The sequence below is a fragment of the Cololabis saira genome, chromosome 18, assembly GCF_033807715.1.
Source record: "Cololabis saira isolate AMF1-May2022 chromosome 18, fColSai1.1, whole genome shotgun sequence".
In the NCBI taxonomy this organism is placed as follows: Eukaryota; Metazoa; Chordata; class Actinopteri; order Beloniformes; family Belonidae; genus Cololabis; species Cololabis saira.
The window spans coordinates 20,058,436-20,072,772 of NC_084604.1; the positions used below are offsets into that span (position 1 = coordinate 20,058,436).

Below are 14,337 nucleotides of genomic sequence, written 5' to 3' on the forward strand. Positions count from 1 at the left end.
ATCAAATATTAGGCAAGGCAAGTTTATTATAGCATAATTCAACACAAGGTAATTCAAAGTGCTTTACATCGACATTAAAAGCAGAAAGACATAATTAGACAGTAAATAACAAATAAAATGAAATAAAATTATGAGAAAAGAAGGTAAAATAATAAAAAGCACAAGTTGCTGAAAACTAAAGGCAGTAGAGTACCGGAGGTACACGTCTCATTCGCGGTTTTCAGAAAGTATTTAATTTAAGAGTACGCTTAAATAACAAATAAATGAAATAAAATGATAAGAAAAGAGGTAAAATAATAAAAAGCACAAGTTGTTAAAAATAAGGGCAGTAGTGTACAGCAGGCAAGTATTTAATTTAGGAGTACGCTTGAGTAACAGTAATGTTTTTAGTCCTGATTTAAAGGAGCTGACAGTTGAATGAATGGTTTATTTCGGACAGAATACATTGAAACATGTACATGTTCGTTTCACAAATAAAATAAAAGGTAAATAGAAATGTCCGAAAAAGGAGTAGGCTGAAGCCAAGGGCTTATTATAGCCTATCCTGTGCAGTGTATATCATTTGGTGGATGATAATACACAAATAAGAAAAGAAATATATAAAAAGAAAACAAAGAGAAACTGTCATTGCATTATATTATATAAAAATAGTAAAACCAATAATGCAAAAAGGGGTATATAGTGGTGCTATTTTCATGTTAATCTATAATAGGCTATCCCAACATAATTAACAAATTTTTCAAAAGGTCCAGCATGTATTTTGGTCCAAGACCATTCAGGTCTTTGTAGACCAGCAGTAAGATTTTAAACTCTATCCTTTGACTCACTGGAAGCCAGTGTAGTGATTTCATGACCGGTGTAATGTGGTCCAGTTTCCTGGTGTTTGTAAGGACTCTATTAATTGGATTAATAATTATATTGTGAAAAATAAGGCTCTAGCTGTATCTGTTTGACTTGATATTTACATATCTTTAATCAGGGTAATTTGAAAACACCAACTCTTGCCAGCTTTCATAAGTGATGCAAAACCCAACTCTTGATACACAATGTACCCTGAGCTTTCCTCATGATGTCATTACAGTGTAATGAGAACCTTACGAGTTTGTATTTTTTCCATTGCTGGGGTATCTATAAACATAAATCATTTTGTTTCACAGAATTAAGAGCGGTTGGTTGTTATGGTGTTTGTTTTATTTTTTATTTCTCTTTACAGTACAGCATATCCAAGTCTGGATATCATCTGACAAGTTAGTGACGTCACTTTAGGCGGGTTTTTAATGGAAGGTGCTAGAAGAAACGAAGCACCCCCGCCCGGTTCTCTAGTATTCCTCCACGAAGTTAAAAAGACCTACAGTTTTGATTGTTTTTTCTTGGAAATTAGTGATTTACCTCTATTCTTTTACTTCACATGCCTATTAGTTTGACGCAGACAATTTTGTTTCGATAGCATATATCGGCTTGTATTCTACAAAGTAAAATAGAACGCTCTCCATAAATCTTGGGCCATGGTGAAAATTGACACAAGATGGCAGCAACGATGAGCTGACATCAAATTCCAAGATATAAATTCATTATTATAACGTGTTTTTGGGATTAGATTTACAAGCAAATGTGCAGTGTGAATAAATATCTGGTTAATAAAATTGTAACCCAATTGATACTGGAGCAACTCATTTAATTTCCAGTAGCTTTTTCCGGATCATTATACTGATAATCTTCACTTCTCACCACTTAAAAAAAATGTACACCAATAATTCATTAACGGCAAGCAAATGTGGCATTTCTTGTTCTTCAACGGTCTCATTCTACTAGACTCCAGTAAAGCCTGAATGATGGTTCCACGTTAAATCGACGCAGAGCCCACGCCGTAGGGTACGCGGAGACCTGCACGTACGGTGCGCGTCGCCGCGGTACCCTACGCCATAGACTTTGCGTCGGTGTAACGCGGAACCATGAATCAGCCTTAATAGATGGTGCGCGGCGGAAGGATACGGCTCCACGCTGAAGCCCATGTGTATAAAGATTCACTGTGCAGCCGAAGGAAGTTCCTTTCCTTTCTCCTGCGTCAGAGAGAAGGCTACAGGGGACGCCACTTTTGTTGCATTTTATTCAAGAGAACTCAACGGAATTAACAAGGTACCTACTACAACGTGGAGCTTAATCGCTTACGTATATTAATCTCTTGATATATTACCGTTTCTAATTCTCGTTACGTGTTTTTGGGTTGTTTTTAGTGAATGAGTGGTTGTGATGCAGCGTAAATGCGGCACATTGCCGCACTGTCAGGTGTGGCAATGCAGCAATGGACGAGCTCCTAAACACCTTTTTCAGCTCCAAGCGTTTACATTTAACCCCCAATACGACATAAACTGCCTTATTTTTTAGCTGAATGTCACCTAGTGGAGGTTAATGCTGGTTACGTAATGAACAGCGTGGTTTCTGCTCGTCATGCTCACAAATGTCCGTCCTCCTGGCGGCCGGGCCGCTTCACCGCGTCCCTTTTGTATAAATATACAATATACGGGTGTATATTTTTATCGAAATGCAGGGTTATCGTGTTTTTCGGCTTTTTTAACCGTCCGCAAGCACGTGTTTGCTGCGTCCATTGTCCATACACCAGACGCCATGTTGGTGAACGGGGACTTCCGCCTCCAACATGATGGCAGAGATCCAGCTCCTTCGATCAGATCACTTTCACATTGGTTTTGGTGTCAATATGAGTTGTAATCTTGGATTTCTAGACTTCATTTTTTAATCTGATGCTTATTTTGTAACACTTGTAATCACTAAATGTTCCCGTCTGCAGATGCCTGAAGAAATGCACCAAGAGGAGGAGGCTGAGACCTTCGCCTTCCAGGCGGAGATCGCTCAGCTGATGTCCCTGATCATCAACACCTTCTATTCCAACAAGGAGATCTTCCTCAGGGAGTTGATCTCAAACGCCTCTGATGTAAGTATGCAGCAGCTTGGACCTTAAAAATCAACTTTTTTTTTTTAAATCAAATTTTAAAGGACAACACCCACCCCGGTTTCCACCTTTTCGACCTGTTGCCCTCTGGGAGGCGCTTCAGGTCCTTACAAAAAGATTCAGGGACAGCTTCTTCAGGGACAGCTTTCTTCTGTGCAATATTTTTCTACCTTCTATCCACAATGTCCCAATATTATACTATCTATGTGCAATACTCCCATCCCTTCAAGGGCAATATTATTCTTCCATTCATTTAAATGCAATATCCCCCCCACCCATCCATGTACACTTTTATCCTCCCACTCACTCTTGTTTATAGTATGTATGTATGTATGTACGTGTACATACATACATACATACATACATACATACATACATACATACATACATACATACATACATACATACATACATTTATGCTTCCTTGCTTACATAGTCTTTGCATGTGTGCACTTGGACGGAGCTGCTGCCTAATTCCACTGTACATGTACATTGATAATAAAGGCTTTCTTTTTCTATTTCTAATTTGTGAATTAACTTTTTGTTTTGTTTTTTCCACTGTTCTTAGGCTTTGGACAAGATCCGCTACGAAAGCTTGACTGAACCCACCAAGATGGACAGTGGCAAGGAGTTGAAAATTGAGATCATCCCCAACAAAGATGATCGCACCCTTACCCTCATTGATACTGGAATTGGCATGACTAAAGCCGACCTGATCAACAACCTGGGTACCATCGCCAAGTCGGGAACAAAGGCCTTTATGGAAGCTCTGCAGGTATTAAGGAGAGCACGATCTCTAGTGCAACACAAGGACCTGCAGCACAGTACAAGGTTGTAACAGTGTTTTGTTTGTGTCTAGGCTGGTGCTGATATCTCCATGATTGGTCAGTTCGGTGTGGGTTTCTACTCCGCCTACCTCGTCGCTGAGAAAGTGGTTGTCATCACCAAGCACAACGATGATGAGCAGTATGCCTGGGAATCATCTGCTGGTGGCTCCTTCACTGTTAAAGTAGACAGTGGTAAGCTTCTGGAAGTGATTTCAATGTTATAGCTTGACTTGGCCGGGTTCACGACCAGTTGTAACCAGAATAACAGGCTTGAGTAGGAGTGTACATGTTTGACTCAGCTGTTGACTGTTATTTTGGTTAGTTATAGATCTGATTTCCTTGTTCCAAATGCAATGGTTGACGGAATTGAATAATAGATGAGTAGTTTGAACAGATGTTTGAGGTCGTCATGGATGCACAAATCGTGGTGTTTTTGGGTGGCATTTATGATATTTAACAGTGATATAACTCTATTCACAGGTGAGCCCATTGGCCGTGGAACAAAGATCATTCTGCACCTGAAAGAAGACCAGACAGAGTACGTTGAGGAGAAGCGGGTCAAGGAGATCGTCAAGAAGCACTCTCAGTTCATTGGCTACCCCATCACCCTGTTTGTAAGGAACTGAATTGCATTAAACAATTGTGCTTATTTAAACTTGCTAAAACATTGCTTGGAAGTGGCAAAATAATCATCCAACTGTAATTTGTAGGTGGAAAAGGAGCGTGACAAGGAGATCAGTGATGATGAAGCAGAGGAGGAAAAAGCAGAGAAGGAGGAAAAGGAGGAGAAAGAGGAAGGTGAGGACAAGCCAAAGATTGAGGATGTAGGCTCGGATGATGAGGAGGACTCAAAAGACAAGGACAAGAAGAAGAAAAAGAAGATCAAGGAGAAGTACATTGACCAGGAAGAGCTGAATAAGACCAAGCCCATCTGGACCAGGAACCCCGATGACATCACAAATGAGGAATATGGCGAGTTCTACAAGAGTCTGACCAACGACTGGGAGGATCACCTGGCTGTTAAGGTACCCATGGATTTTAAGACTATTTTGTATGTATTGTTAGCTGGCTCTTGGTACAGTAGTTCTAAAGAAAAGATGCACTTTATTTTTCCTTTGCAGCACTTTTCAGTGGAGGGACAGCTGGAGTTCAGGGCTCTGCTCTTTATTCCCCGCCGTGCACCTTTTGACCTCTTTGAAAACAAGAAAAAGAAGAATAACATCAAGCTGTACGTCAGGAGAGTCTTCATCATGGACAACTGTGAAGAGCTCATCCCAGAATACCTCAGTAAGTTGATCTTTCTTCTACTTTGGTGTGACATGTCAAATGTTTTCCTAGTGGAGTTTTTGATATAAAGTTATTTTTCACTACAGACTTTGTTCGTGGTGTTGTGGACTCTGAGGATCTGCCACTCAACATCTCAAGAGAAATGCTGCAGCAGAGCAAGATCCTGAAAGTCATTCGTAAAAACATCGTCAAGAAGTGTCTGGAGCTGTTTGGAGAACTGTCGGAGGACAAGGACAACTACAAAAAGTTCTATGAAGGTTTCTCTAAGAACATTAAGGTATTTTGGCTTTATTTCTGTAGTTATGTCTTAAAAATCATACTTGAATTCCTTAACCAAGGCTCCTCTTGCACTCCCTGTGTCTGCAGTATGGCTCCATGGATTAATAAGGTGGTTGCACCCTCTGGGTTCACATGGCAGTGTAGTAGTTGTTGACTAAACTTTAACCATTACCCCACCCGGCTCCAAGCAAATTATTTGTATATATTAACCATGTAGATGACTGCACTCGCATAATGTTCAACTGGCAGTCTGTGCTGTCACTTGCTGTAGTTTAGACGCTTAAGTAGTCTTGGTGGCAGCTTAAAACCTCCCGCAGTGCATCTACATGAACGTTTTGAACGCAGTTATTTTAAATCACAACATGACTAGTTCTGTTTTGAAGCCGTTTCACTCCAGCTGCACAATTTGTGTGTTTTAATTCCGACTAACATGCATTGGTTTTTATGTAGCTGGGAATCCATGAGGACTCTCAGAACCGCAAGAAGCTGTCTGAGCTGCTGCGCTACCACAGCTCCCAGTCTGGGGATGAGATGACCTCCCTCACAGAGTACCTGACCCGCATGAAGGAAAACCAGAAGTCCATCTACTATATTACTGGTACATTTATTGAAAATGAATTCACGAGGACAACGTATCAAAATAAGATCTTGCAGCGTCACTAAAGGTGGTTTGTTTTTGTAGGTGAGAGCAAAGATCAGGTGGCTAACTCTGCCTTTGTCGAGAGAGTCCGCAAGCGAGGCTTTGAGGTCCTGTACATGACGGAGCCCATCGACGAGTACTGTGTCCAGCAGTTGAAAGAGTTTGATGGGAAGAGCCTGGTCTCTGTCACCAAAGAGGGTCTGGAGCTGCCAGAAGATGAGGAGGAGAAGAAAAAGATGGAGGAAGACAAAGCAAAGTTTGAGAACCTCTGCAAGCTTATGAAGGAAATCCTTGACAAGAAAGTAGAGAAGGTTGGTGGCACACAAGTGAATCGATTTGTTAAAATTCCCCTTCACAATGCAGGATTTAAAGTTGTTCCACATATTGAAAGCGTTTTGTGGTAACAGGTCCCTTAATGGTCCCAAGTTCACTGTGGTGAGTCCATGCAGATTTGAAGTGGCCCATTGGCTTTGAAATGTGACCTGAATGACTCTTGCCCCGCCTTTTTTTTGATTTATTGTCAAACTTCAAAGACTCTTAATGTTCTGCATTGTTCTAACAAATGCACGTTTCAGTTTGTGCATCTGGATTTACGAAGTTGCAATTTAACATTTGAATGTCAATTGGTGTGCATTAACTCCTGTGTGTAGGTTTCTCCCAGCATGCTTTTTGTGCATGCTTCAACTTTGCTCGGGTTTTGATGTAATGTCCTGCATCTTCTCCAGGTGACTGTGTCCAACAGACTGGTATCATCTCCCTGCTGCATTGTGACAAGCACCTACGGCTGGACTGCAAACATGGAGAGGATCATGAAGGCCCAGGCACTCAGGGACAACTCCACCATGGGTTACATGATGGCCAAGAAGCACCTTGAGATCAATCCTGACCACCCAATCATGGAGACTCTCAGGCAGAAGGCTGAGGCTGACAAGAACGACAAAGCTGTGAAAGACCTCGTCATCCTGCTCTTCGAAACCGCCCTGCTGTCCTCGGGCTTCTCATTGGATGACCCACAGACCCACTCCAACCGCATCTACAGAATGATTAAACTAGGCTTGGGTAAGGCACACTTTAGATGAGCTGTTGGTTTTGTTTTTTCTTTCTTGTTCAATAAGTAACAAGTTTCTTTTTCTCCAGGTATTGATGACGACGAGGTTCCTACAGAGGAAGCCACTACCACATCTGCCCCAGAAGAGATGCCTCCCCTAGAAGGAGAAGCTGATGATGATGCTTCACGCATGGAAGAAGTCGATTAAAACACCTTTCCTCAAAATTCAAACACTTAAGCGTCACTTCCCCAAAATCCATCTAAATAAATGCAGTAACTGCAAAACTTAACATCATTCCTTTTGTGTGGTTGACCAGTGTTGCTCTTCTTTGTAGAGCGTTAACGCTGCAAACCTTTTTAAGAAAAGCAATTTTGTTTTTTGCTGTAAAAGTTATGGTGACCACACATTTGTTTTACAAGTTCCCTGTTGCACTGAATTTTAAATGTTGGTGTGGTAGATGTGTGATTAACAGAAGCGTTGGATTCCATATCGGGTCGGTTCCGGAGGGTTTGGCGGTCTGTTCATGTGCAACACTGCATGGAGAAAGGACTGTACCATTCATTTGCCTGAGCTCAGGCTTAACTGTATTCAGTCTTGTTTTTGCAAAAAAATAAAATAAAGATGTAATACCTTATTTGTCCTTAATTTTTTTTTTTTTAATTTGATCTGCTCAGAAGCATTCTTTTTTGCTTTTAGGTTAAGATTTTCGTAATTGCTCACTTCACCTAGCTGACCACCAGGTGGCGCTATACAACAATGTAAATGAAGCTTGAACTGTCGCCGCTGTAACTGGTACTATGCATGGACGAGGTTCACTGGCATCGTGCTGTGGTCAAATTTGTAGTAAACCACATTACATCCTCCCGTATGTAAATTTCCCTTTCCTCTAACCAGAAAACCCTCAGCATTTATATGTAAACTGAAAGATTTTTTTTATGTGAGCTGAATTATGGTACTGGGGCGTTTTAAGATTTTAATCTTCAAAAAAGCAGTTATAAACAAAAAGTGGCTGCTTTATAGTGAGACACGAGGGAACGTCCTCAACTCGGTGTTTAAAAAGCACATGGACCAAGTTACAAACTACTAAAGGCCCAGGTTTCATGAAACGTGCTAATTTCGGGGAAATGAGGTTTCCTGGAAGTCATGTGCTTTCAGGTACGAGGGAGTAGCAGCAGTTTTACTGCTCTTGAGTAAAACTGACGTGGGTGTCTCTCCCTGCTGGGTCATTTGCTCCAGTCAGCGTGATTGTGGGGAACTGCTGTGTCATTCAGAAACAAGCTCTTAAAAAAAAAAAACTCTCCCTTGTGCCTTTGACTTAAGATGATCACTTCTGTAAGGGTTTTACTGTGTGCATAGACTTATGTTAATGAACATTTCTGATGGAAAATGCTATCTGCAGAATAATCTATATCGAAATCAAATTTTTAAGTGCAAAATAAACAAGTTTGTGGATACTATAGTGAAAATATGCAGATGAGACTGAACTCTGAGGGAACATTCACTCATAATCTGGCAAAGAAATATTTAAACATTCTCAGGGTTTTTTTTTAGTGTTAAACTTTTACAGAACCCTCTGGGACCCCCACCCCCCAAACATTGAGTCCGAAACATTTTTTAACTCTTAAGACAGATGTCAAACTCGAGGCCTATGGGCCAAATCCGGCCCACCACCTCATTTTAACTGGCCATGAAGAAAATGTTAAGATAATTATGGACTTGAGATATAATTCAATGTTGATTTTATTACCTGGGAAATGTTTTCTCAAATTCAGCAGAAGAGCAAAGGAGGTTTCCAGATAGGAAGCAAAAACATCTTTCAGTGAAGTGTTTTCCACTCTACTATATGAATAAATGTATATCCATTAATAATAGTTTAATCCAGATGCAATCATATGAGATGATTACAAAAATGAAGTAACACTAATAATGCTGACGTGGCCTAGGATGAAACATGATCTGACATTCATTCCTTAAAGGAACGTTCTCCAAGAGTTATCTGATAAGGACTTTTTGAGAGTCCCAAGGGAAATTTCAAGAAAATTTCCACGGGGGCCCTTTGACTTCAGATTTCCTCCAGTCTGTAATGGTATTCACAAACTAACAAATGGAGCCTTTCTGGAACATTCCCTGAAGATTTTTCACCATTCGTACAATAATCTTCAGAAGAATGCTCTTACAAAGTTTCCTTAATAACTTTTATAACTAACTAATAACATTTAACCTGCAGAGATCGTCCAGGGAACATTTTGCAAAGTTTATTTTCTTCTTTGAAATATTTTCAGTCATTTTTCACTTTGAAAGAGGATTTCAGATTGAGTGAATATTACTAGCACGTTCCCCAAAAGCCCCGTAGTGAGTGTCATTATTATCATTCAGGTGCTTTTCAGAGAACGACAAAAAATAATCATAAAAGTCCTCAGAGGGTTCACTGAAGATCCTCCAGTCACCATCAGATAATATACAGGGACATTTCCCAAAAGCCTTCCCCGATTGTCCCAGAGGTTTCATAAAATCAAATTCCAGGAACCTTTATGACAGAGTCCCTGAGACTTCTCTAAACATTCCACATAATTTTTTAAAACAAGATCTCGAGAATGTTATTAAAGTTGGAAAAAATCATAACATCCATGAAACATCTAAAGCTCCCTGAAGGTTTAAGGGGATTCAGGTTGGAGGCAGCCTGCAGATGAAAAACTAGCATGTAGGCCTGAACCCACCGTGCAGGGCCACTGCGGTTTTTCTGTCGTGAGAAAATACTTTAACAAACACCCGGATAACACCTTAAATTGAAATGCCTCTTTTGTCTTCACAGACAATACAATTTCCGTTTAGGTTGCGGAAAGAATTAAATCTGGCATTCACAACAATCGGGCTAACTCATCTGTAAAAGGTCAGCAATGCTCGTGTACAGCATAAAATCTGAGTCACAGTCATTGTCTGCAAAGGTTTCTCCGTACACTTTTCACTATATAATTCAATTTAACTGGACCCAGTGTTGCAGAAACGTATTTTCGTATTCATGTTAACGCTGTTGTGTGATAACAGTTTTCTTCCCAGTTTTTTCTCATTTTATTTTGGACAAAGAGGAAGGATTAGTGTCTGTTTAAAAAAAAAAAATACTGAGTCTGGATTAAATGCAGATTACACAACCAGAAAACATTATGTCAGGTGGCATCAAAGGGGATTTCAGTTTCCTGGTGAGAATCATCAAAAGTCAGTGCACATTTCCATCACTGATGGAAGTGCATGTAGTCTTATTTTTTATTTTAGATTTTGATACAAAAGACTTCTTGTGGAAACGTTTCACTCCCCCGTCTGGGTCTCTTCTTAAGCCACAAATGCTGACTGAATTAATTCAGGGGGTTCCTGATGCATCAGGGGGCTGTGGTGTGTAACATTTACTTACAATGTCACTGTTGTGAATGTATCTTGTGACCTTTGCAGCCTGTTTGTTCTTGTTCTTGTGCATGTGATCAGTGCAAAAAAATGTCATGGAACTGTCTTAAACTGTGTAGTCGAGTAGACTGGAAGCCCGGGTTCTTATAACGCCTTACAAGCCCAAACGGTTTGCTTGAGATTATTCTAGGGCATCCTGACATATTTCATACATGTGCTTGTCTCTGTGTCCCTGTAACTGTCATCCTGACCTCACTGAACAGACACCCTGACATGTCCCTGCCTCAATGATAACAGACCATCACACAGAAGTAGAAATACATCATCAAGATCAGGTGAACTTCAGCCACACTACACACTACTCTGTGTCCACTACAAAAATAAATTACATTTTTAGTGTTGAGACTAAGAAAGTACGCTCTTAATTAATTCAAAGGTTTTACAGTAAATAAAAGCACGTAAAAATCATCTGGTTGTCACCAGGTCTTAAAATTAGCCTCTTATGAACACCGACATAAGCCATGATGTACAAAGTAGTATTCTTGTTCACTACAAAAATGTTGTCAAATCGAATGAATGCTTAAAAAGTGAAGTTCACCCCCAAAAGATCTGTGCCTGGTCTGTTTCCTGGAAGTGAAGATGAATGCTGTTCCGTGACCGACCACTAGTGGCTGTCTCCAAAAGCGAGTCATCTCCATCCACTCCCATGTTAAAATGTTCAACTTTTCCACAGAAATATTTACTATTTACAGCCTGGTTCACAGAAACTGGTCCATGAGACACATTTCTATCTATCTTATCAGGTAAAATTATATAAAGCCACAACTGTATGCATAATTAAGGCTGTGGTCTTTTCATTGAGGATCTACTTTCTGTGGTCTTAAAAGGATGGAGGTCACTTTAGCTACTTAACGTGACAAGTGAACTTGACTTCTGACCCTAACTCCTGAGTTGAGCAGGAAGGACTTGGGGACAAAGCTTATCGGCAGCACTCGTTTTGCATTTGTTTTGGTAGCGACGTCTGACCTGAGGACACTTGGACATATCTGATCAGAATGAATGTAAGGTAACATAAGTTAGCATCATAGGTAAGCATAAGGTAAACCAGCTATGCTAAAGTAGCCTCCTTGTGGTAACTGAGGTCGTGGGTGTGTAAAGTTTGCTTCCATGGCTCCTCTTTTCACCCATTTGTGAAATACCCTGGGTTGTGCCGAGTCAAGTCCTTCCTTCAAACACTGCATTATGCAACACAAGGAAAAATGTCTTCAAAAGAACTATTCAGGACACCTGTGGATGATATCACGGGAGTTTGTCCAGTAAATTTTACACAGTCTATGGCTCCACTTAAGCACCTCCATAGAGGCACGTGTTTCTGCAGTTTGCTGTGTGGTCTTAAAGCAATGCCAAGGAGGAGAGACATCAGCTAGGATCTTTGGGAAGACAAACAACTAAAAACGAAGTCAATTTTCTCCAGTAAGAAAGGGTTAGGGTTAGGTCCAGTGAGACAGTTGTTAATATTCCTGGGAGGTTCACCCCAACATCAGACCATGAAATGCTCAGAGAAATGATAAGAAAACCCAAACACTACATCTTACACGCCCCAGACCTCAGTTAGCATTCTATTAGCATATTAAAATTAATTCCAGTACAATTCTAAGAAAAAATCCAAAGTATGGGTTGTTTGGCAATGTTACCAGAAGATTTTTTTTCCCAAAAAACAAACAAACAAACAAAAAAAACATGTAGGGTCTAAACAAATCACAAGATTTTGGAGCAGATAAGATCAAAATGGGTTTGTGTGGTCTTAATGGACCGCACCACCTTTGGTAAAAACAAAACACAACATATCAGTACCAACTGCTAAGCACAGTGGCATAGTGGTCATGATTTGGGCTTTAACGTGAATCGAGTTCACTACAGTCATATATATATATATATATATATATATATATATATATATATATATATATATATATATATATATATATATAGGAAACAACACAGTAGGATATCTCGCATCGTGCAGGTTGTATTTTTTATTATGGCATGACACTTATGATGTTTTAAGTGAAAAAATGTGTACTTTTTTTTCCCCATGATGGTAAACTGCCAGTAAAGATTACTACTGCAAACCTGAAACAATACACACACATAACACATGGTTGTGCTTCTCATATAGAACAACACATGGTAGACAGGAACAGGATCAACACCCACGCTGAGTAGGACGGAAGCAAGATGAGCAGATAAAAGGCCTACATACGAGAAATAAAACCTTCGGTCATGAAGTATGTAATACACCAACCCACAATAACCTTTCTACTTGGTTTAAGAAGTGGGAGGATTACATGTGTTTTTTCTAGCTCTGTTATTATCCAGCTTCTGCTGTGAAGTAGTAGTGACAGTCTTAGAAATGTTGTGGTCCAGGGATGGTTTAGCTGACACCAAGTGTGGTTAAGAGGAAATGTTCAACATTTTAAATTGATGCCAAGCCCATTTATTGTATTGAGGGAATGATTAGAAATGTGGAAGTGAGGACTTCAGTTTGCAATGAAAGAGAAAGTTAAAGGCTGGGTTGATGACAGCTGCCAGGACTATTTTGAGACACAAAAAAAATGCTCAGATTGAAAAGAATATGGTTGATGTAGTGGTTTGAATGGGAGAGTTTCCAAACTCTTGACTGGTAATGTTAAGGGGCGAGGAATGTATTTGAGCCATTGACTATATAAGAAGAACTGCAAAAAACCTCCCTGATGCCACAAAGTGGTTTTAAAATGTACTTTCCTCACACTGATTGGAATCATGTTGCAAATGGGTGAAACAAACAAACCTGGAAAGCCAGCAGAACCACATCCACATTGTGCTAAATACAGTTACCATCTTAGCTTTGCAGACCTTGCTTATGCTACAATATTAAAAAAAAAAATTTGTTTTATCGGAATTTAGAAGCAAAATATTTGCAGACATCCAGTCCTTGATGTCCCCAAGACATGCCTGAAGTTTAGCTAACGCTTCTGTTTCATCCGGCTTCATAGACAAACAGAGCTGTGTATCATCAGTATAGCAATTAAAGTGTATGCCGTGATTCTGGATTATACTTCCTAATGGCTGCATGTATAAACTGAAGAAGATTGGCCCTAGCACTGAACCCTGTGGAACACCATAGCAGACCCTCATCTGTACTGAAGAAACCTCATGTACATGAACAAACTGGAATCTGTCAGATAGATATGATTTAAACCAACCTAGAGCTGTCCCTTTAATCCCAACAATATGCTCTATCTGTGCAGTAAAATACCATGATCTACAGTATCAAAAGCAGCACTGAGGTCCAGATATGAATACTTTATATTAATTCTTATCAGATCTGTCCAAACCTCTTAATTTCAATTGTTGCTACTGAAATCACATCCAAAATGAGTGCTGCCAGAGCTGAAACGAGGTTCTAGCAGAGCTCTGCTGGAACCCGCTGTATGCAAATGTCACTTTGGAGGTGAAATCAGAAAATTAACCGCTTCATTTGGTCAGCAGAAGTGGCTCCTTTTAGTTAAGCTTCTTTCGCTGACCCGTCCAGGTTGACCCACCGCCAGTCTGTTAGTAAAATAAACAGCACAAGAAAATATGGATGATTATGCTCTGTCTTGGTCTTTAATCACAGAAAGATGTTAGCTGTAATGGCAGCCAATATAAGGTTCACAACAATAATCGTACACAAGTTTGTTTCATGTAATTTTACCTGATATGACACAAAAAAATAGTGGTATTTAGCTGGAAAGAGATACAGAGTAATTTCAAAGTGTTGAGGTATCTCACTGTGCAATTAGACAAATCCTTTGAAAGATAGTTTTGTCTAGTTTGATACCGTTGTCTGTTGGCAGTTTTCCTAGAAGT

The 14,337-nt window shown here is 39.9% G+C and overlaps 1 protein-coding gene across 1 annotated transcript; it reads left to right on the forward strand.

Moving 5' to 3' along the window:
- The first annotated feature begins 2,005 nt into the window (after positions 1 to 2,005).
- hsp90ab1 (heat shock protein 90, alpha (cytosolic), class B member 1) lies at positions 2,006 to 7,684 on the forward strand. The gene is made up of 12 exons (XM_061707125.1): positions 2,006 to 2,136; positions 2,807 to 2,950; positions 3,537 to 3,743; positions 3,828 to 3,987; positions 4,276 to 4,409; positions 4,506 to 4,820; positions 4,917 to 5,082; positions 5,169 to 5,359; positions 5,812 to 5,959; positions 6,044 to 6,312; positions 6,727 to 7,060; positions 7,139 to 7,684. Exons 1-12 carry the CDS (start codon positions 2,011 to 2,013, stop codon positions 7,255 to 7,257), a joined length of 2,313 nt encoding a protein of 770 aa, XP_061563109.1. The 5' UTR covers positions 2,006 to 2,010; the 3' UTR covers positions 7,258 to 7,684.
- Positions 7,685 to 14,337: the final 6,653 nt, after the last annotated feature.

Excerpts from the sequence above, each read along its gene's own strand:
- hsp90ab1 (XM_061707125.1), top strand. The coding sequence starts at position 2,011 with ATGTGTATAAAGATTCACTGTGCAGCCGAAGGAAGTTCCTTTCCTTTC. Across the intron at positions 3,744-3,827 it reads CCTTTATGGAAGCTCTGCAG|GCTGGTGCTGATATCTCCAT; the intron begins GTATTAAGGAGA and ends GTTTGTGTCTAG. Across the intron at positions 6,313-6,726 it reads TTGACAAGAAAGTAGAGAAG|GTGACTGTGTCCAACAGACT; the intron begins GTTGGTGGCACA and ends CATCTTCTCCAG.